This window comes from Heteronotia binoei, chromosome 2, assembly GCF_032191835.1.
Source record: "Heteronotia binoei isolate CCM8104 ecotype False Entrance Well chromosome 2, APGP_CSIRO_Hbin_v1, whole genome shotgun sequence".
Classification (NCBI taxonomy): Eukaryota; Metazoa; Chordata; class Lepidosauria; order Squamata; family Gekkonidae; genus Heteronotia; species Heteronotia binoei.
In genome coordinates this window covers 200,893,938-200,912,134 of record NC_083224.1, presented here as the reverse complement: position 1 = coordinate 200,912,134, position 18,197 = coordinate 200,893,938, and the positions used below count along the sequence as shown (strand labels likewise).

Genomic DNA, 18,197 nt, shown 5'->3' with positions numbered 1-18,197 from the left:
GTCTGAAAACAGTAAGGTTTACAAATTATGCACGGGATAGAGAAGGTAGAGAAAGTAGTACTTTTCTCCCTTTCTCACAATACAAGAACTTGTGGGCATTCAATGAAATTGCTGAGCAGTCCAGTTAGAACAGATAAAAGGAAGGACTTCTTCACCCAAAGGGTGATTAACACATGGAATTCACTGCAACAGGAGGTGGTGGCGGCTACAAGCATAGCCAGCTTCAAGAGGTGATTGGATAAGCATATGGAGCAGAGGTCCTTCAGTGGCTGTTAGCCACAGCCTATTGTCGGAACTCTGTCTGGGGCAGTGATGCTCTGCATTCTTGGTGCTTGGGCGGGCGGAGGCAATAGTGGGAGGGCTGCTAGTGTCCTGGACCCACTGATGGACCTCCTGATGGCACCTGGATTTTTTGGCCGCTGTGTGACACAGAGTGTTGGGCTGGATGGGCCATTGGCCTGATCCAACATGGCTTATTTTATGTTCTTATATATCATTTTTGTCCCCAGTGAGAATCCAAAGTGGCTTACATTGTTCTGCTTTTCTCCGTTTTATTCTCACAACAACCCTTTGAGGAAGGTTAGGCGGACAATGTGTGACAGGCCTAAGGTCAACCAGTGGGTTTCCGTGGCACAAGCAGGTTTTCAAACGTGGGTCCCCACGTCCTAGTCTAGCAGTGCTACACCACTCTGGCGACTGCTGGCGTGAAACCCTCTTTCAGCACCTCACAGCAAACTTTCCAGTTCAGGCCCATGCAGTAGTTCAGCAACACAAGAGACATTTTATGGAGAGTAAATGAGATTGTTCTGCAATGTACAGTGTGCAATTCTAAGCTGTAAACCTGCATGCTTTCTTCCCTTGGGGAGCTAAATCTTGCGGAATTCAGCAGGGCTTGCTTTACAGATGCCTGGGATGGGATCCTAGGGAGACCTATTTGGGATTCAGGCTGGGATTCTATGCGACCTTATTTAGCAAGCAGACACGCACAAGACTGCTATGTACATCTCACTGGTGTAACAGAGCTCCGTTCTGAGCAAGACAGTGTAGAAGTAGCTGCACCTTAGGATCAAAGTTACTCTCCCCCTTACAACTTTTAAAGAAAAAAACTTATGCACAAACTTACTTTTTCCTCAAAGTTTCTTAGAGAGGAGGGAGGGCGCAAGAGGAGATCTAACTCTTTGTGGGTTGCAGTCTCGTCAAAGCCTTTCTCGGGGGAGGGCTCGGCAATCCTGGATCAGGGCCACTCGCATGTACTTGTTAAAAAGTCCTGCCTGCCACACTTTTCTTCTCCCCCTGCCCTTCCTGTTGCTGTTCTCCTGAATTGAGCATGTGCTCACAAAGGATTCTGGGAGATGTAGTCCCCCCCCCTCTTTGCTGGTCTCCCAAATGCTAGAAGTGTATGGTAGCGCTTGGAAAGAGCAGAAAAGGGTAATTGATACAGGACCAGAGGCTGGCACGCCTTGCGTACAAGGAAAGGCTAACGAATCGGAGACTTTTTAGCAGGGGTGGCCAAACTTGTTTAACATAAGAGCCACATAGAATAAATGTCAGATGTTTGAGAGCTGCAAGACATGAACGTCAGATATTTGAGGGAAGGAAGGAAGGAAGGAAGGAAGGAAGGAAGGAAGGAAGGAAGGAAGGAAGGAAGGAAGGAAGGAAGGAAGGAAGGAAGGAAGGAAGGAAGGAAGGAAGGAAGGAAGGAAGGAAGGAGAAGAAGAAGAAGAAGATTATGATGATATTGGATTTATATCCCACCCTCCACTCTGAATCTCAGAGTCTCAGAGCAGCTCACAATCTCCTTTATCTTCCTCCCCCACAACAGATACCCTGTGAGGTGGGTGGGGCTCAGAGGACTCTCACAGCAGCTGCCCTTTCAAGGACAGAGTCTCAGAGCGGCCTACAATCTCCTTTACCTTCCTCCCCCACAGAGCGGCCTACAATCTCCTTTATCTTCCTCCCCCACAATAGACACCCTGTGAGGTGGGTGGGGCTGAGAGGGCTCTCCCAGAAGCTGCCCTTTCAAGGACAGATTCTTAGAGCGGCCTACAATCTCCTATATCTTCTCCCCGCACAACAGACACCCAGTGAGGTGGGTGGGGCTGAGAGGGCTCTCACAGCAGGTGCCCTTTCAAGGACAACTCTGTCAGAGCTATAGCTGACCTGAGGCCATTCCAGCAGGTGCAAGTGGAGGAGTGGGTTTTCCCAGATAAGAGCCCGCACACTTAACCACTGCACCAAACTGGTCCAATCTTTTTTGAAACCTGGACAGTATTTGGGGGAGAGGCACTGGATGCTATGCTGAAAATTTGTTCCCTCTGTCTCAAAAAAACACGCCCCAAGAGCCCCAGATACCTGTGGATCAATTCTCCATTATTTTCTATGGGAGTCAGTCTCCATAGGAAATAATGGAGTGTCCAGCAGACAATTCCCTCCCCTCCCCCGCTTTCTGATGACCCTGAAGCGGGGTGAGGGTCTCCAAACCAGGGGATCCCCTGCCCCCACCTGGGGAATGAAGCCCTACTGCACAGTGTAGCAAATCTCAGCAAACAATCAGGGTTGCCAACTCCCAGGTGGGGCCTCCTGGAATTACAGCTGGTCTCTAGATGAGAGAGATCAGTTCCCCTGGAGAAATTGGCTGCTTTGGAAGGTGACCTCTGTGGCATTGTACCCCACTGAGGTCCCTCCCCATCTCCAAACCCCACCCCCAGGCTCCAACCTCCCAAATGTCCAGGAATTTCCCAACCTTGAGTTGGCAGCCGTGGTCCTTATGTAAGCACTGAGCATCTACCCGAAAGAATGGGAGTTTAGATGAGGGAGAAGGTTGTGTCACCCAGAAACTTGTGGATTCCTTTCCCTGCTGAAATGGGACCAAATTGGAAGAGATTCCCTACCTTTGCTAGCTGGACTCAGCCTCTCAAAAGGATGTCTTGCATTTTGGGCAAATAAAACCTTCCCCTCTCTGCCTTCACCATGGACTTCCTGCGGAGATCAAGCATTCTAGAGTAACTCAGCACCCTCCTGTACCAAGCCTTTGTCAGATACAGGGCGATATGGAAGATCATACACCCAGATCAGGTTGCCCCGCTTGAGAGGAAAGTATTAAATTCCCTTTAAAAATCCATGATGGCTTTATAAGTGCCATCCTTTCTGCAAGATCCAGAAGCACATACTGTGGTTGCTATGCCTCCCTTCCTCCCCTCTGAGCCGGAGCTAAAGCTCAGCACCTATTTTTAAAAACGGGCAGGGGTTATTTTGTCGAAAAAGAGGTGCCGGAGCTCATTAGCACAATTCATTTGCATGTGCCACACATCCCTGACATCTCCGGAAAGTGGACTAAATTCTATCAGCTCAGCATCTACCTCAAAATGCTTCTTGAATTTAAATTGTTATCAGAAAACCTTACTCCCATTGTACTTTTTAAATTACTTTCTTCTATGTGACCACAGTGGCATGATGAAGATTTCCATCTGTTTTGATTTTCCATCTGATATGTTTTGGTTATTTCCCCCTTTTTTGTGGGGAAAAATATTAGAGAAAGGTTGTCAGATCTTAGAGTTCGTCAAAATCCTAGAGGGGGATTTGAACAGTGGAGCCCAGAAGGAAGTATTTTTTGGGGGGAGGGCTTTAAGAAAGAAAGAGCACAGTGAAATTTAGAGGTTCCGCAGCAGCCATTTCCTCCAATGTTCTTTGTTGTTAGGAAATAAGTTGTCATTCCAGGAGATTACCAGGCCCCACCTGGAGGTGATGGCAACCCTGCATCATTCAACCCTGCAGCAGGAAATGCCTGCTGCACACGCCATTATTCCCTGTGGAGACCGATTCCCATAGGGTTTAATGGAGAATTGATCTGCAGGTATCTGGGGCTCTGAGGGGGCTGTCGTTTGAGGTAGAGGCACCGAATTTTCAGCATAGCATCCGATGCCTCTCCTCAAAATACCCTCCAAGTTTCGAAAAGTTTGGACCAGGGGGTCCAATTCTATGAGCCCCCAAAGATGGTGCCCTTATCCTTCATTATTTCTAATGGAGGGAAGACGTTTAAAAGGTGTGGGGTCCCTTTACACGTGATGGCCAGAACTGCCTTTGGAGTTCTGTTATGCTTGTCACACCCTTGCTCCTGGCTCCACCCCCAAAGTCTCCTGGCTCCACCCCCAAAGTCCCCAGATATTTCTTGAATTGGACCTGGCAACCCGATGAGAAAACCAGGTTCTAATGCGGCGTGGTTCTACTTGCATTCGCTAGGAGGTGGACTGCAAACTACAATTCCCAGGGGGCTCTCTGGTTGTGGCGTCATCGCCGCGCGTCCTGCGGCAAGAGGGCGCGCCAGGTAGACGAGGGCCGCTGTTGGAAGGGCAGCATGGCTTGGGCTGGGCTGTTGCGGGGGGTGGTCCCTCTGCGCGCCCCCGGGCCCCTCTGGAGCAGCCTGGCGCGCCGCACCTACGCCAAGAAAGTCGGTAAGGCTGGCGGGGCGCCTGGGAAGGAAGGCAAGGGACGGGGGGACCCGCCAAAGGCAGCCCCCAAGCAGGCGCAGCTGGAGGTGCCAGCCTCCAGGCATAAGGTTGCCAAGTCCAATGCAAGAAATAGCTGGGGACTTTGGGGGTGGAGCCAGGAGACTTTGGGGGTGGAGCCAGGAGCAAGGGTGTGACAAGCACTATTGCACTCCAAAGGCAGTTCTGGCCATCACGTGTAAAGGGACCCCACACCTTTTAAATGCCTTCCCTCCATTGGAAATAATGAAGGATAGGAGCACCTTCTTTGGGGGCTCATAGAATTGGACCCCCTGGTCCAATCTTTTTGAAACTTGGAGGGTATTTTGGGGAGAGGCTGCAAATTTGTTGCCTCTACCTCAAAAAACAGCCCCCCAGAGCCTTAGATTCTGGCAGATCAATTCTCCATTATAGTCTTGGGCAGTGGTCTCCAACCTTTTTGGCACCAAGGACCAGTTTTGTGGAAGACAGTTTTTCCGGGGGGGGGGTGTGTGGGTGGAATGGTTTCAAGATGATACAATTGTGCACTTTATTTCTATTAGTTTGGTGTAGTGGTTAAGTGTGTGGACTCTTATCTGGGAGAACCGGATTTGATTCCCCACTCCTGCACTTGCAGCTGCTGGAATGGCCTTGGGTCAGCCGTAGCTCTTGCAGGAGTTGTCCTTGAAAGGGCAACTGCTGTGAGAACCCTCTCAGGCCCACCCACCTCACAGGGTGTCTGTTGTGAGGGAGGAAAGGAAAGGAGATTGTGAGCCGCTCTGAGATTCAGAGTGGAGGGCACTATATAAATCCAATGTTGTCTTATTATTACTTTTATTACATAATATATAATGAAATAATTATACAACTCACAGTCTGGTTGCTAACAGGCCATGGACCGGCTGGGGACTGGTGCTGGGATGCAGCCTGTTTGAAATGGGCCACGCAGCCTCACTGCTCCCCCCCCCCACAGTCTCGCCTCCCCCCCCCTGCTCCATGGTGCCTCGCCTCCCCCCCCCCCCCCCCGTTTTCACCATTTTAAGGCCGGGGAAGGGAAGGAGGCAAGGGCAGCGTTGCTTGCTGCTGCAGTTTTCCAGCCCATCAGCTGATTGGTGAGGGGGAGGGGTCGGCCTAGGAGGCGCTTCACAGTTCCTTCCCTGGCCTTAAAATGGTGAGAATAGGGGTAGGAGGACGAGGTGAGGCTGCGCGGGGAGGGGGGCGGGGCGCGAAGGAGAGAGGAGGAAACAGGGGAGGAAAACGGGAGGAGGCGCCAGTGAGTCTGCATGGGGGGGGCAAAGGAGGGATGAGGAAACACTGCGGGGGGGGGGGAGGCCGAATTGGGTGCCCTGTCGGCCCTAGGGACCAGTCCTTGGGGCCTAAAAGGTTGGGAACCACTGCCCATGGGAATGTGTCTCCATAGGGAATAATGGAGCGCCCAGCAGACATTTCCCTCCCCCTCCCCCACTTTTGGGGCTCATAGAATTGGACTCCCTGAGCTCGTCTTTTTTAAACTTGGAGGGTGTTTTGAGGAGATGTACCAGATGCTATGCTGAAAATTTCATTATACCCCGTGGGAATCAATCTCCATAGGGAATAATGGAGTGCCCTGCAGACGTTTCCATCACCCGCCCTCCATGCTGATGACCCTGAAGCGGGGGGAGGGCCTCCAAACTGGGGGATCCCCAGGTGGGAAGGCAGGGAAGCAAGCCGCCATGCAAAATGCCCCACACACTTCAAAATACTCCAAAGTCTTGAATTAACCAAATAATCAAGTTACAAAATATTCATATACAGAGTATATTCATACAAGAACATACAAGAGCAGAATAAACTATCCGAAAAAATGTATAATCCTTTTCAAGACCCAGCCCCTCGACTGTAATTCTCTTGTTTCTTCCTTCGGCGTTTATTCCCGCTCTGCCGCATTTGAGGTGAAGAAGACGGACCTCTTCGCGTTGCATCCAAGTGCAGATGCTAGTCTGAGGATTCTTCGATGTGAAATGGATTCTTACTCGTTTTCACCATTTAAGGCTTTTTCAAAGCTAAACAACAATAATCAAATACATTTTACTCTAACATCTCCGTTTATAGACTTAAAACCCTCTGATACCTTACATGCCTTCACTGCACAATTTAACATCTCTTCAAGACTGTAACTGCTCTCATCTTGTTGTTCCCAGAGGGCTACCAGTCTGCCAAAAGGCTGTCAGTTACTGACCCGCATAAAATGGAAGTATCACAAGTGTAACTAGTTGATTTCCTTATTTGCTCCGTTAAAGCTTCTCTGCCTTCCCCCTTTCCATGCTCTTCATTTTGGTTGCTACTAATCCCCAGGTGGGGGCAGGGGATTCCCCGCTTTGGAGGCCCTCCCCCCCCCCCCCCCCCGCTTACAGAGTCAAACCGTTTGTGCTTCAAGTTTCTGAACTTCTTGTTTGACAGCAGGGTGGATTTGATTTAAATCCAATTGATTTAAATCACTAGTCAGTAAGACTTGATTTAAATCATAGTTTTCTACATAAAGACTGATTTACAATTATTCACAGTTAGATGAAGGTTTCATTTTTAGAACAGCTGTTCATAGAATAATGTGATAAACCTCGGGTTATACACACAAAAGATCCAAAGTCTTGTGGAGTATTCTGCTCAAAAAGTTTCACTTTAATTTTTACTGCTTGCCCCTCCCTCCTCACACTTAAGTTTCTTCTTGTGCAGATCTATTCCACTCCAAGCAATCTTTTTCTATTCATTGAACTTTGAAGCAGAGAAATAACGAGGTCCGCACACATTACCGTGTTGAAACGAATTTACTTTGACATCAAGGCAGAACTTAGCCAGCCATAGGCCCAATATGACTAAGTTAACGTTATTTTCATTCAGACCGTTTTTATTCACACCCAAAACAAGCAGGCAGGCCCCCAGGCTTATCTAACTCAGAATTCCCCAACCCCTTGCTCTCCTTCTACCTTCTGTCTCCATGCGCTATTAGCTCTTGCAAGAAGCTTCTCAAAGAGGCGGAGGCCCTTTTGTTATCTACTTTACAACCTTGAATTCACACCCACTGAGACTATCTGGCCTCTAACGGACAGTTGCTTCAAACAAACATTGTATCAAACACCCTCCTTTTGAAGGCATAAGCATGCTTTTATTCATTATTATAGGGGTATTCATTAATTATTCAGGGGTCCCCCTTCAACTTTTTGAAACTTAGCACTTAAGGGGTTGATGCTGTGTACATAGGTTTGTAGAACAATGAGATTAAGGTCTTTTCTGCAACTCTGTTCATTTCATAACATTTTTGCTGTGTAGAAGAGGCATGTGATTACAGTTTTGAGAACTGCAAAACCAAACATCTGTGTTCTGTGATTATATCTTGTAGACAGAGAAACTGCCCAGTAATCTTTCAGAAACCTCTGGAAGAGCATGACATTGTGAATGAATTAATAGAATTTATTACCAAAAAATGTAAAACATTGTATGTATATACAGCCTTATGCTTCAGAATTAAAAACTAATCCTTATTTCATGATGGAATAACCTTTGGATGATAATATATTTTCCTCAAAAAGCATTTTATTTAAAAAAATCCAATTTAAATTAAAAAAAATAATTTTTTTTATTTTTTTGAAAAAAAATATTGATTTTTATCCACCCTGTTTGACAGGCAGCGGCTCTCTGGACTCTTTCCCCATGAAGTGGCTATTAGAATGAGAGGGATCAGAAGCCCCACTAGCTCAACGCTGTCTCCTCTGGCTGGCTGAGAAAGGCCTGCAGCTGGTGGGGGTTGAACCTGGGAACTTCCTGCATGCCAAACAGGGACTCTGTCACTGAGCCACAGCCCCGCTTTTTTTCCGCAGTGTCAAAGGGTAAAGGAAAAGGTGCGTTGAAGGAGGAGCTCAAGGGCCCTGAGATCTGCAAGGATCCCGCGTTGCTGACCACGCACTCCATGGGCACCAACATCTACAAGGAAGGCCCTGAGGTGGTGCTGAAACCAGACGTAGAATATCCTGAATGGTGAGCATAACTGTGCCTCTTAATGCTCAGAGTGTCCAACTGTGGCGCAGGTAGTGCAGACACCGGTATCACCTGATCTTTGAATGCAACCATTTTTCTGAGCCTTAAAATCTTTTAAGTCTTCCTTTGCTTCAAAATATAGATCACAGGTGGCCAAACTTGCTTAACGTGAGAGCCACATAGAATAAACGTCGGATGTTTGAGAGGAAGGAAGGAAGAGGGGGAGGGAGTGAAGGGTGGAAAGAAAGCAGCTTTAACTTTAAACGTTAAACTGGCTTGGCTAAGAGAAGCGATTTAAAGAGACAAATGCCTTCTCCATGCCAGCCAATGGGCTGGTGGGGGCTTTGAGAGCCACACGATACGTGTGAAAGAGCCACAGTTTGGCCACCCCGATATAGATCATATGGAGACATCACCTCTTTTATTAGAAGATTGTAGCAGGCCAATCAGTGTTTTAGTCGCAAAATTGAATGCATCTGTGAAAGATTTCTGCAGCCATCCAAATGATGTTTCAGTTTGTCTATATTTTAGCAATCTGCTTAAAACTAATAAGTTAAGAAGCAGGATGAGGCAGGGCGAGAGACTGTGGGTGCTATCACACTGGGAAATTGACACGATAGTATCCCGTGGCGGAAAAATCCGACTCAGGCAGCCGCCGTTGAAGTGGCAGGATCCCAGCAGCAGTCCGTGCTTCCCTCTTCACACTGCGAGCCCGTCTCCGCTGCGGAAAGGGTGGTTTTTCTGTGAGGGACCCCTGTGTGCGCGCTCATGCAGAGAAGCGCACAAATGCACCGTGGAGAGGGGCTAGAAGAAAACCACCACCCCGACTGTGCCGGAAACGGCTTGGAGTGGTCACACAGCTCTTCCACTCATGAGTCGCGCTGGGACATTCAGACAGCAGCCAATTATGCGACTTACAATCGATTCAGGAGGATGCTACCAGGAGAATCCAGGTAGCTTTTAAATGCGGATGGGAGCCGGCTGGGGACGGGAACGGCCTGGGCTCAGAGGGCAGATGTGCTTGTGTGAATGTGCGCCTTTGAATTGAATGGGAGGCGTTCCTAGTCAGGTCAAATCTTCTGTGTGCAACCCCCCTGTGTCTGTGGCCCCTCTGCAGGAGACGTGGTGATGTTCGAGGGTCAGTCGAGCGTTCTCAGAGCCAGAACCCTTGAGGCACAATGGAGCACTTATGACGGGGGGGGGGGGGAGGCTCTGAGTAGGGTTGCCAAGTCCAATTCAAGAAATATCTGGGGACTTTGGGGGGGTGGAGCCAGGAGACTTTGGGGGTGGACCCAGAAGCAAGGGTGTGGCAAGCATAACTGAACTCCAAAGGGAGTTCTGGCTATCATGTCAGTGTTAAGTTGCTTTAAGAGAACTAAACTGCTGAGTCAAGGTTATGCAACTAAAACTATACAGCTGTGATAGAAGTCACAAGAGGGACAGGTGCAGCTAATGTTACAATCTGTGTTGGGATTGGGTGGCTGCACTATATCAGTGATAGCATTGCTCACAGTAGTTGTTGGGCGATGGTGGATGGAGGAGAAGGAGAAGGACGTATGTGAGAGGAGGAACAACAGACTGATCTACTGTTACTTTGGAGGATTGCTTGGCTATTGACGTAATGTATTGGACTGCATTCTAGACGTCTCTATTGGATTGTGATTTGGTGCTGCATATTGGAAGGACTGCTATTCTGTGTATGACCATTTGCCTGCCTGTGACTGCCTCTTACGTGTTAACCCAAAATACAACTGTTTAACTGGCTGTTGTGGAGTTTTGTTTCCTTACCACAGTGTTCTGGAGTTGCACTCAACTGTCTACTCACACAGGGGAAAAACTTCCTACGCACACAAACTCTGTCATGTCACATTTAAGGGGCCGCACAGCTTTTAAATGCCTTCCCTCCATTGGAAATAATGGAGGAGAGGGGCAACCTTCTTTGGGGGCTCATAGAATCGGACCCCTGGTCCAATCTTTTTGAAACGTGGAGGATCTTTTGAGGAGAGGCATCGGATGCTATGCTGCAAATTTGGTGCCTCTATCTCAAAACAGTCCTCCCAGAGCCCTGGATACCCGCCAATCAATTCTCCATCATTCCCTATGGGAATCTGTCTCCATAGGGAATAATGGAGTGCCCAGCAGACATTTCCCTTCCCCCCACACCGCTTTCCAATGACCCTGAAGTAGGGGTAGGGTCTCCAAACTGGGGGATCCCCTGCTCCCACCTGGGGATTGGCAACCCTACCTCTGAGGCAGCTGCCTTCTGAACCGAAGCATATGCAGTCCCTTCACTCTGGCCTCCTAAAGGTTCTTCTTCTTTTTTTAACAATAATAAATCTTTATTAAGCTTGAAACCGTCATACAGAATAAATAACCAGCGCAAGATAAATACGGTATGTTAGCACCGTACAGTAAATGAATACATATTCTATTAAGCAAGATCAAGGCTTTTTTTGAGCAGGAACGCACAGGAAATGCAGTTCCGGCTGGCTTGGCGTCAGGGGGTGTGGCCTAATATGCTGGGCGTTTCCTACAAAAAGCCCTGTGTGAAACAATGATGCCACCAGGGGGTGTTGCCTACTATGCAAATGAGTTCCTGCTGGGCTCTTTCTACAAAAAAAGCCCTGGGCAAGATGCTAAGAGTCACATACTTCTAGTACACAATTACTTAGGATAACTTTAGAATAGTTAGAGATGAAGCAAAACGTGGAGATAGGAAGAAAGGGAAAGAAAAGAACAATATCAATAGTAAAAAGGCAAATTAAGATAATGCAACTAAAGAAATACATTTCTGTACAGAGAGAGAGGAAGGGTTGGTTGAGAATCTGAATTTCCAGGATAGGTATGGTGACCATATGTTAGAGACAGTGCTGGATTAAACCCTGTGGAGGCCCCTAGGCAGTCAAAACCTTGGGGGGCCCCTCCCAAACCTTCTCAGAGTCTGAGTGCCCGCCCCACTGCCCATGGCCTCCGTTGCAGCCTGGAGGCACCTTCTCAAAAGCCCCTTTGGCAAAGCTGCGAGGGACTTTGGGGGGTGGACCCAGAAGCAAGGCAAACTTGGCGACTGTCAGACCCCAGAGTCAAGGAACATGCAGAGGTTAACTTCAGATGTTTATTCCAAGCATCTTTAAGGCAGTACAAGAAGTTGCTGAAACTGGGGTTCCAGCCAGTAGGTACCACCTATATACCCTCGGTGGGCCGTGGGCCGTTACCAATTCAAGCAAAGCATGGCAAATAAAAGCGGGTACATTTGGTGGGCTCTCTACTCCCCCTTCCCCCCCTTAAGTCCAAGTGTCTATCTACTAGCCTCTCCGTCTCCTCCAGCGTGACCTTGGTTGCCATGTTAACAAGTTTCTAAGATAACCATCTGGGGATGCGGTCTCTAAGCAAAGCGAGGCAGCAGTTATATAGTTCAGACTGGAATGCAGGCAGTTTCACTCAGCAGTTACAAAAGTTGCACAAGTGTTCAGGGTTACTGATAAGCATTGTCTGAGCAGTTTATGTGAAGAGGATACAGTGAGGGGTAGACTCTTGACAGCGAGGACGCCAGCGGCAGCCGCACCAGGCAAGTGGGGCAAAGAGCAGCTCAGTTGCTGGCTGGGAGGGCTGCAGGCAGGGAGAAAAAATGCGGGGGGGGGGGGGGGAGCCATCCCGGGGTCCCTAAGGTGTGGGGGCCCATAGGCCAGTGCCTGCTTGGCCTAATTGTTAATCCGGCTCTGGTTGGAGAATGAGGAAGAAAAGTCTGGATTTAAGTACTGCTTTTATTGCGTCAGTAATTTTTTTCTAGAATGAAATATTTCCATATCTTATTAAAGCAAGTGTTAAGAGAAGGTGGGGCAGAGGATGCAACAGGTTCTTTATACCCCAGTCTTATCACTGCAGCTCACCACGCCCCATTGGAGGGTCTCGAGCAGGGTAGTTTCTCAATCCTGTCATCCCTTTCGCAGCACTTTGTGCCTCCCAGAGGCTGCTCAGTCCTCATCCAGCCATTTTTATTTCCACTTCCAGTCCCCAAATATCACGAGACCTATGATTCTGTCTGTGAGCAGCTTGGTTTTGCAGCTTCAGCATGGAAGACACAACAGATTGATATAAGAGCATATCCACATGAGGTAGGGGTCAGGGCAGAAAGCAGAGATAGGAAAGAACTACTGAAGGATGTGGCAAGAGAGAGACCGGAAGGTTTGACCTGTGGATTTATGAATTCAACAATAGCATATAACGGGTGGCCAACAGTAGCTCTCCAGAAGTTTTTTGCTTACAACTCCCATCAGCCCCAGCCATTGGCCATGCTGGCTGGGGCTGATGGGAGTTGTAGGCAAAAAACATCTGGAGAGCTACCATTGGCCACCCCTGGCATGTAAGACTGGCAGATCTATTAAAAACTTATGGCACATGGTGGAGCACTTACCAGGGTGCAGATTTCCTCCTAGAATAGGCTACAGAAATCCTGAGAGTTTAAGGAATAGAATAGCGAAAGCAGATTTTAAAGATCAACAAGAGATAGAAGAAAAAGTAATAGGAAATCACCCTTGTAGTAATTGTGCAGCGTGTTGTATGATGCTGACTATCAAGGAGTTTATTAACCCTGCAAATGGAGAAAAAAATTAGATTAAGACATTTTTCAAACTGCAACTCAAAACAGCTGATTTATGCAACAATATGCAAATGTGGGGTCTGATACGTAGGAAAAACAATGAGGGCCTTCAAGGTCCGAATTTTAGAGCATAAAGCTCGTCTTGAGAGGGAGGGGCCTGAGGCTCCGATGTGCCCGCATATTAAGGGGAGTGGCCATCAGGTTAGGGATTTGAGATTTTTTTGCATTGTATAAATATAAACCCAAACCTTATGTGAAAGAAAATGTGGGGAAAATTTTATTGCAACAAGGAAGTTATTGGGTTTATAGACTTCAAACAGTAGCACCTAAAGGAATGAATTGTAATATTGATTTCTCTGCATTTTTAGATATGTAGGAAATAGGTTTCTTCAGACAAATGAACTCTGTATTTTATAGTGATTATATATGTGTATTGTTAAATGATGGTAGAATATATTGAACTTCTTATCAGCTATTGTGGCATGTCTCTTTAAAAAGCTTAAGAGATATAAGCAGTGGAGAGATTTGTAACAGCTGAGAGCTGGTAGCAGAGACTTGAGTATGTACATGTTGATCCGTGATTGAATTCTTTGTGCTGTGGGTGAGTGCATCACTGTAAGAGTGGGAGGAGGTGGTGGTGGTTAGTGTCAAGATACTTATGATTATTTTGATAACACCTCCATTTAAAACTGCATTGAGAGAAGGCTGACGAAGGGTGAAACCAACGAAACCGGAGGAAATCCAGGAAATACGGTCTTTTGAACTCTTTGTGAAAAGTTGTGCAGAACGATGTCCTTGTCTCCACCCAGATTCTGAACTGCAAGGAGCGGCTGAAGGCAGTGCCTCAGAGACGTGACTTTAGAAAACACTCTGGGGGAGCATCGTGTGGGTGTTCGTTCTATTCTTTTGCTGTATGGACTTCTTATAAACTGTGCACTAAATGTTTGTTTACACACTTTTTGTGTGAGAGGGATAATTCAACCGGTGAGGTTTTGAAGGATATATTCAGCATGGAAGATAGCTGCTAGCTGGACTAGAGGGGTGTGGGACGGAAAGGGATGTGTGAGTGTGCTTTTTTTGTACTCTTAGAGTATGCTGCAGGGGTGGCCAAACTTGCTCAACATAAGAGCCACGTAGAATAAATGTCAGGTGTTTTGAGACCTGCAAGACAGGAAGGAAGGATGGAAGGCAGGCAGGCGAGCAAGCAAATAGAGGGGGGAGAGGTGGAAAGAAAGCAACCTTAACTTTGAATGCTTTCTCCAAGCCACTGGTTGGCTTGGAGAAGCAATTTAAAGAGAGAAACGCCTTCTCTAAGTCAGCTGACGGGGCTGTGGGGGCTTTGAGAGCCGCACAATATGTCTGACAGAGCCACATGTGGCTCCCAAGTCACAGTTTGGCCACCCCTGGTGTGCTGGGGTTTTTAAAATCTCATGGAAGGGTGACCCCCAAAGTCATCTAGTCTAACTCTCTGCATAATGCAGGAAATTCATATATTCCCACACACACACCCCCGTGACACCTGGTCCATGCTCAGAAAATGGCAAAAAATTTTTGGTAAGGCCACCCATGACTGGGGGGACATCCAAGGGGGCTGGAAGTTCAATCCAGCCGTGGGGCTACTGGAGGGTGTTCCTCTTGCACGGCTTGACTTCATTCTTACATTTCAAAAAAACGTTTTATTGTAATTATAAATATAATCGGGGTAAAAACAGTGGGGAAAGGGGGAAGAAGGGATGAGAAGATATAATATACTTCTTGATATAATAAAAGTCTTCACTCTCTTTCAACCCATAGGTGGTAGACTTCTAAATTAGGTATAAGAATAACAATTCAGCACCTTACTACTCTATGAAAAAGTCCCATTTCCATTACTTCTTTATCCATTCATAGAAAGGAGTCCATCTCTCTAACACTTCTTGCTTAGGCTTATCGTTTAAAATGTCTGTCAACATGTCCATTTCAACTGTTTCTAGTATTTTCTGTGTCAATTCTTCTATAGGTGGTACTTCTCTCTTTTTCCAGTGTTTGGCAAAAATTATTCTAGCTGTTGTTACAATATGTATTATCAAATGTTTACAATTCTTACTGGTTACTTGCTGCATATTTAACAAAAATAATTCAGGTTTAAAGGGTACAGTCATCTTTAAAACTTTCTGTACAAGTTTGTGTACTTCTGCCCAAAAAGTCTTTACTGTTTTACATGATCACCACATATGATAAAAACTACCCACATGCTTTTCACATTTCCAACATTCCTTTGAAACCTCAGTACGTATTTTTGCCATTTTTTTCTGGTGACATATACCGTCAATAAAACATTTTGTACAAACTTTCTTTAAAAGATACAGATTTTGTGATTTTAACATTCGTTTTCCACAATGGCAGCCAATGTTCTAATTCAATATTATGACCCAGGTTTTGCACCCATTTAACCATAGATACTTTTATAATTCCCTCTTCCATTCTAATTTGCAACAAATATATCTTAGATCCGGGGTGTCAGACATGCAGTTCGGGAGCCAAATCAGCCCCCTGAGCAACTGGCTGTCATCTGCTTCCTTCTGCATACCAGCTTGCTTTGCAAGGCTTGCTCCGTTTCACAGGAGCTACAGAGCAAAACCTCTGTTTTTTTCCCATTGGCTGAGGCTCCTCCCTTGGGGAAAAGTGGGGGGAAAGCTTGCTTTACCAGGCTCTCCCAATCGCACAGCAGAGCTGAGCCAAACCTCTCTTCCTTCTATTGGTTGAGGCTCCCCACCCCCAATCCCCTGGGGAGACAGGAAAGAGCCAGAGCTTCCTTTGCCCAGTTCCCTGGATCCCATGGGAGAAATAAAAAGAAAGCATTTTTAAGACCAATGAGTGCTAATGTTTTAAGCATGTTTTAATTTTTAAAATATATTTGTTTTTGTCTGTGTTCTTTATAAAATTTATATCTCTGCTACCTAGTCTTAAATAGGTCCACACGTGGCCCGGCCCAACAAGGTCTCATTTATGTCAGATCCGGCCCTCATAACAAATGAGTTCAACACCCCGTCTTAGATATTGATTTCTCATTAGATTCTCATAACATTTTATCAAATAGGCTTGTTTGTGAGAAGAAAGGCTTGACTTCATTCTTGACTCATCCTGTCTTCCTTTGCCCCTTCAAGGCTCTTCCAGATTGATCTCGGCCCACCCAAGAAGCTGGAAGATTTGGACCCGAACGACATAGAATACTGGCGTTACCTCCGGAAAGTGAATAAAAAGCGAGAGAACCAGCTGCTGAAGGTCCGGCCATTTTGAAGTGGGCCGCTGGAGGATGGGATTCAAGTCTTTCCCAGACGTTGTGGAACTGCCCGCTTTGGACAAACTTTGGACCATTCCTGCTGCTTCCAAAGGGGAGTTTTTCTTTAGTGAACATCCCAATAAATGTCAAGCATGCGGGTTCAATGACGAGTCGAAGTTGATACAAAGACTACGTTTATTGATAGACCAATACTTTAGGCAAAGCCATTCCTTGAGAGTAATGAAACTGATACATTGATACAATACTTTTAAGGCTAACTTCAAAAGGATTCCAAGGGATGGGGCTGCAGGGTAGCATTCGCGCATAAACTATCGAAACTGTCTACGTTCCCAGGGCGTTATCAGGACTTTGTCCTTGCCTCTCCCAGATGTCTCGTCCTCCCTTCAGAGGATATATGGGAAGGTGCTGATTACTTGGTTCCCTTCTCACTATTCCTAATTAACAGCCATAAAGCAGGACAGGGGGAAGGGAAAGAATAACAAACTAACAGGACTGGATCCTCCATGACATTTCACAGAACAGGTTTAGGCAGGATCATAAAACAATCAATTATCTATAGTATTCAACCATGCTTGACAATAAATAGTGCTCATCCTTGTGAAGCAGTTTGTATATCTCCCCTCAAGCCCTGAAAACACCTATGCTGGTGATGTGGAATCTGTTTGAAACCTGAGCAGGGCTGCAGAAGTAGAATCGTAGCGTTGGAAGGGACCCCCCAGGGTCATCTAGTCCAGGGGTCCCCAACCCCCGGACAGTGGACCAGTACCGGTCCGTGGCCTGTTAGCAACTGGGCCATGAGTTGTATAATTATTTCATTATATATTACAATGTAGAAGTAAGAAGAAGAAAACAACAACATTGGATTTATATCCTGCCCTCCAATCCGAATTTCAGACTCTCGGAGTGGCTCACAATCTCCTTTACCTTCCTCTCTCACAACAGACACCTTAAGAGGTGGGTGGGGCTGAGAGAGCTTTCCCAGAAGCTGCCCTTTCAAGGACAGAGTGGCCTAAAATCTCCTTTCCCTTCCTCCCCCACAACAGACACCCTGTGAGGCGGGTGGGGCTGAGAGAGCTCTCCCCAGAAGCTGCCCTTTCAAGAACAGAGTCTCAGAGCGGCCTACAATCTCCTTTCCCTTCCTCCCCCACAACAGACACCCTGTGAGGTGGGTGGGGCTGAGAGAGCTCTCCCCAGAAGCTGCTCTTTTAAGGACAACCTCTGCCAGAGCTATGGCTGACCCAAGGCCATTCCAGCAGCTGCAAGTGGAGGAGTGGGGAATCTCTCAGATAAGAGTATGCACACTTAAGTAATGCACACCAGACTAATAAAATTAAAGTGCACAATTGTATTATCCCGAAACCATTGACACCTCCCCCCGGTCCATGGAAAAACTGTCTTCCACAAAACTGGTCTCTGGTGCTAAAAAGGCTGGGGACAGCTGATCTAGTCCAACCCCCTGCACAATGTAGGAAACTCACGAAAACCTCCCCCTAAGTTCGCAGGATCCGTATTGCTGTCAGATGGCCTTCTAGCCTCTGAAAAACCTCCAAGGAAGGAGAGGACTGCTTTCAAACCAGTTAAAATCTCACGACTGCTAAGTATGGGAACCGAGGATACGGCTGCCTTTATCTGTTCTACAATCCTGGGCAAAAATGGAAATGTGTAGCATTTGGATAGTGTTAAAGCTGCAGTACTGCAGTCCTAAGCTCTGCTCACGACCTGAGTTCGATCCCCGGCGGAAGCTGGGTTTTCAAGTAGCCAGCTCGAGGTTGACTCAGCCTTCCATCCTTCCGAGGTCAGTCAAATGAGTACCCAGCTTGCTTGGGGGGAAATCTTAGATGAC

The 18,197-nt window shown here is 47.0% G+C and overlaps 1 protein-coding gene across 1 annotated transcript; it reads left to right on the top strand.

Annotated features, from left to right (window-relative positions):
- Positions 1 to 4,236: 4,236 nt before the first annotated feature.
- MRPL54 (mitochondrial ribosomal protein L54) lies at positions 4,237 to 16,497 on the top strand. Its single transcript, XM_060232840.1, has 3 exons — positions 4,237 to 4,451; positions 8,318 to 8,474; positions 16,218 to 16,497. The coding sequence occupies exons 1-3, from the start codon at positions 4,355 to 4,357 to the stop codon at positions 16,348 to 16,350; spliced, it is 387 nt and encodes a 128-aa protein (XP_060088823.1). The 5' UTR covers positions 4,237 to 4,354; the 3' UTR covers positions 16,351 to 16,497.
- Positions 16,498 to 18,197: the final 1,700 nt, after the last annotated feature.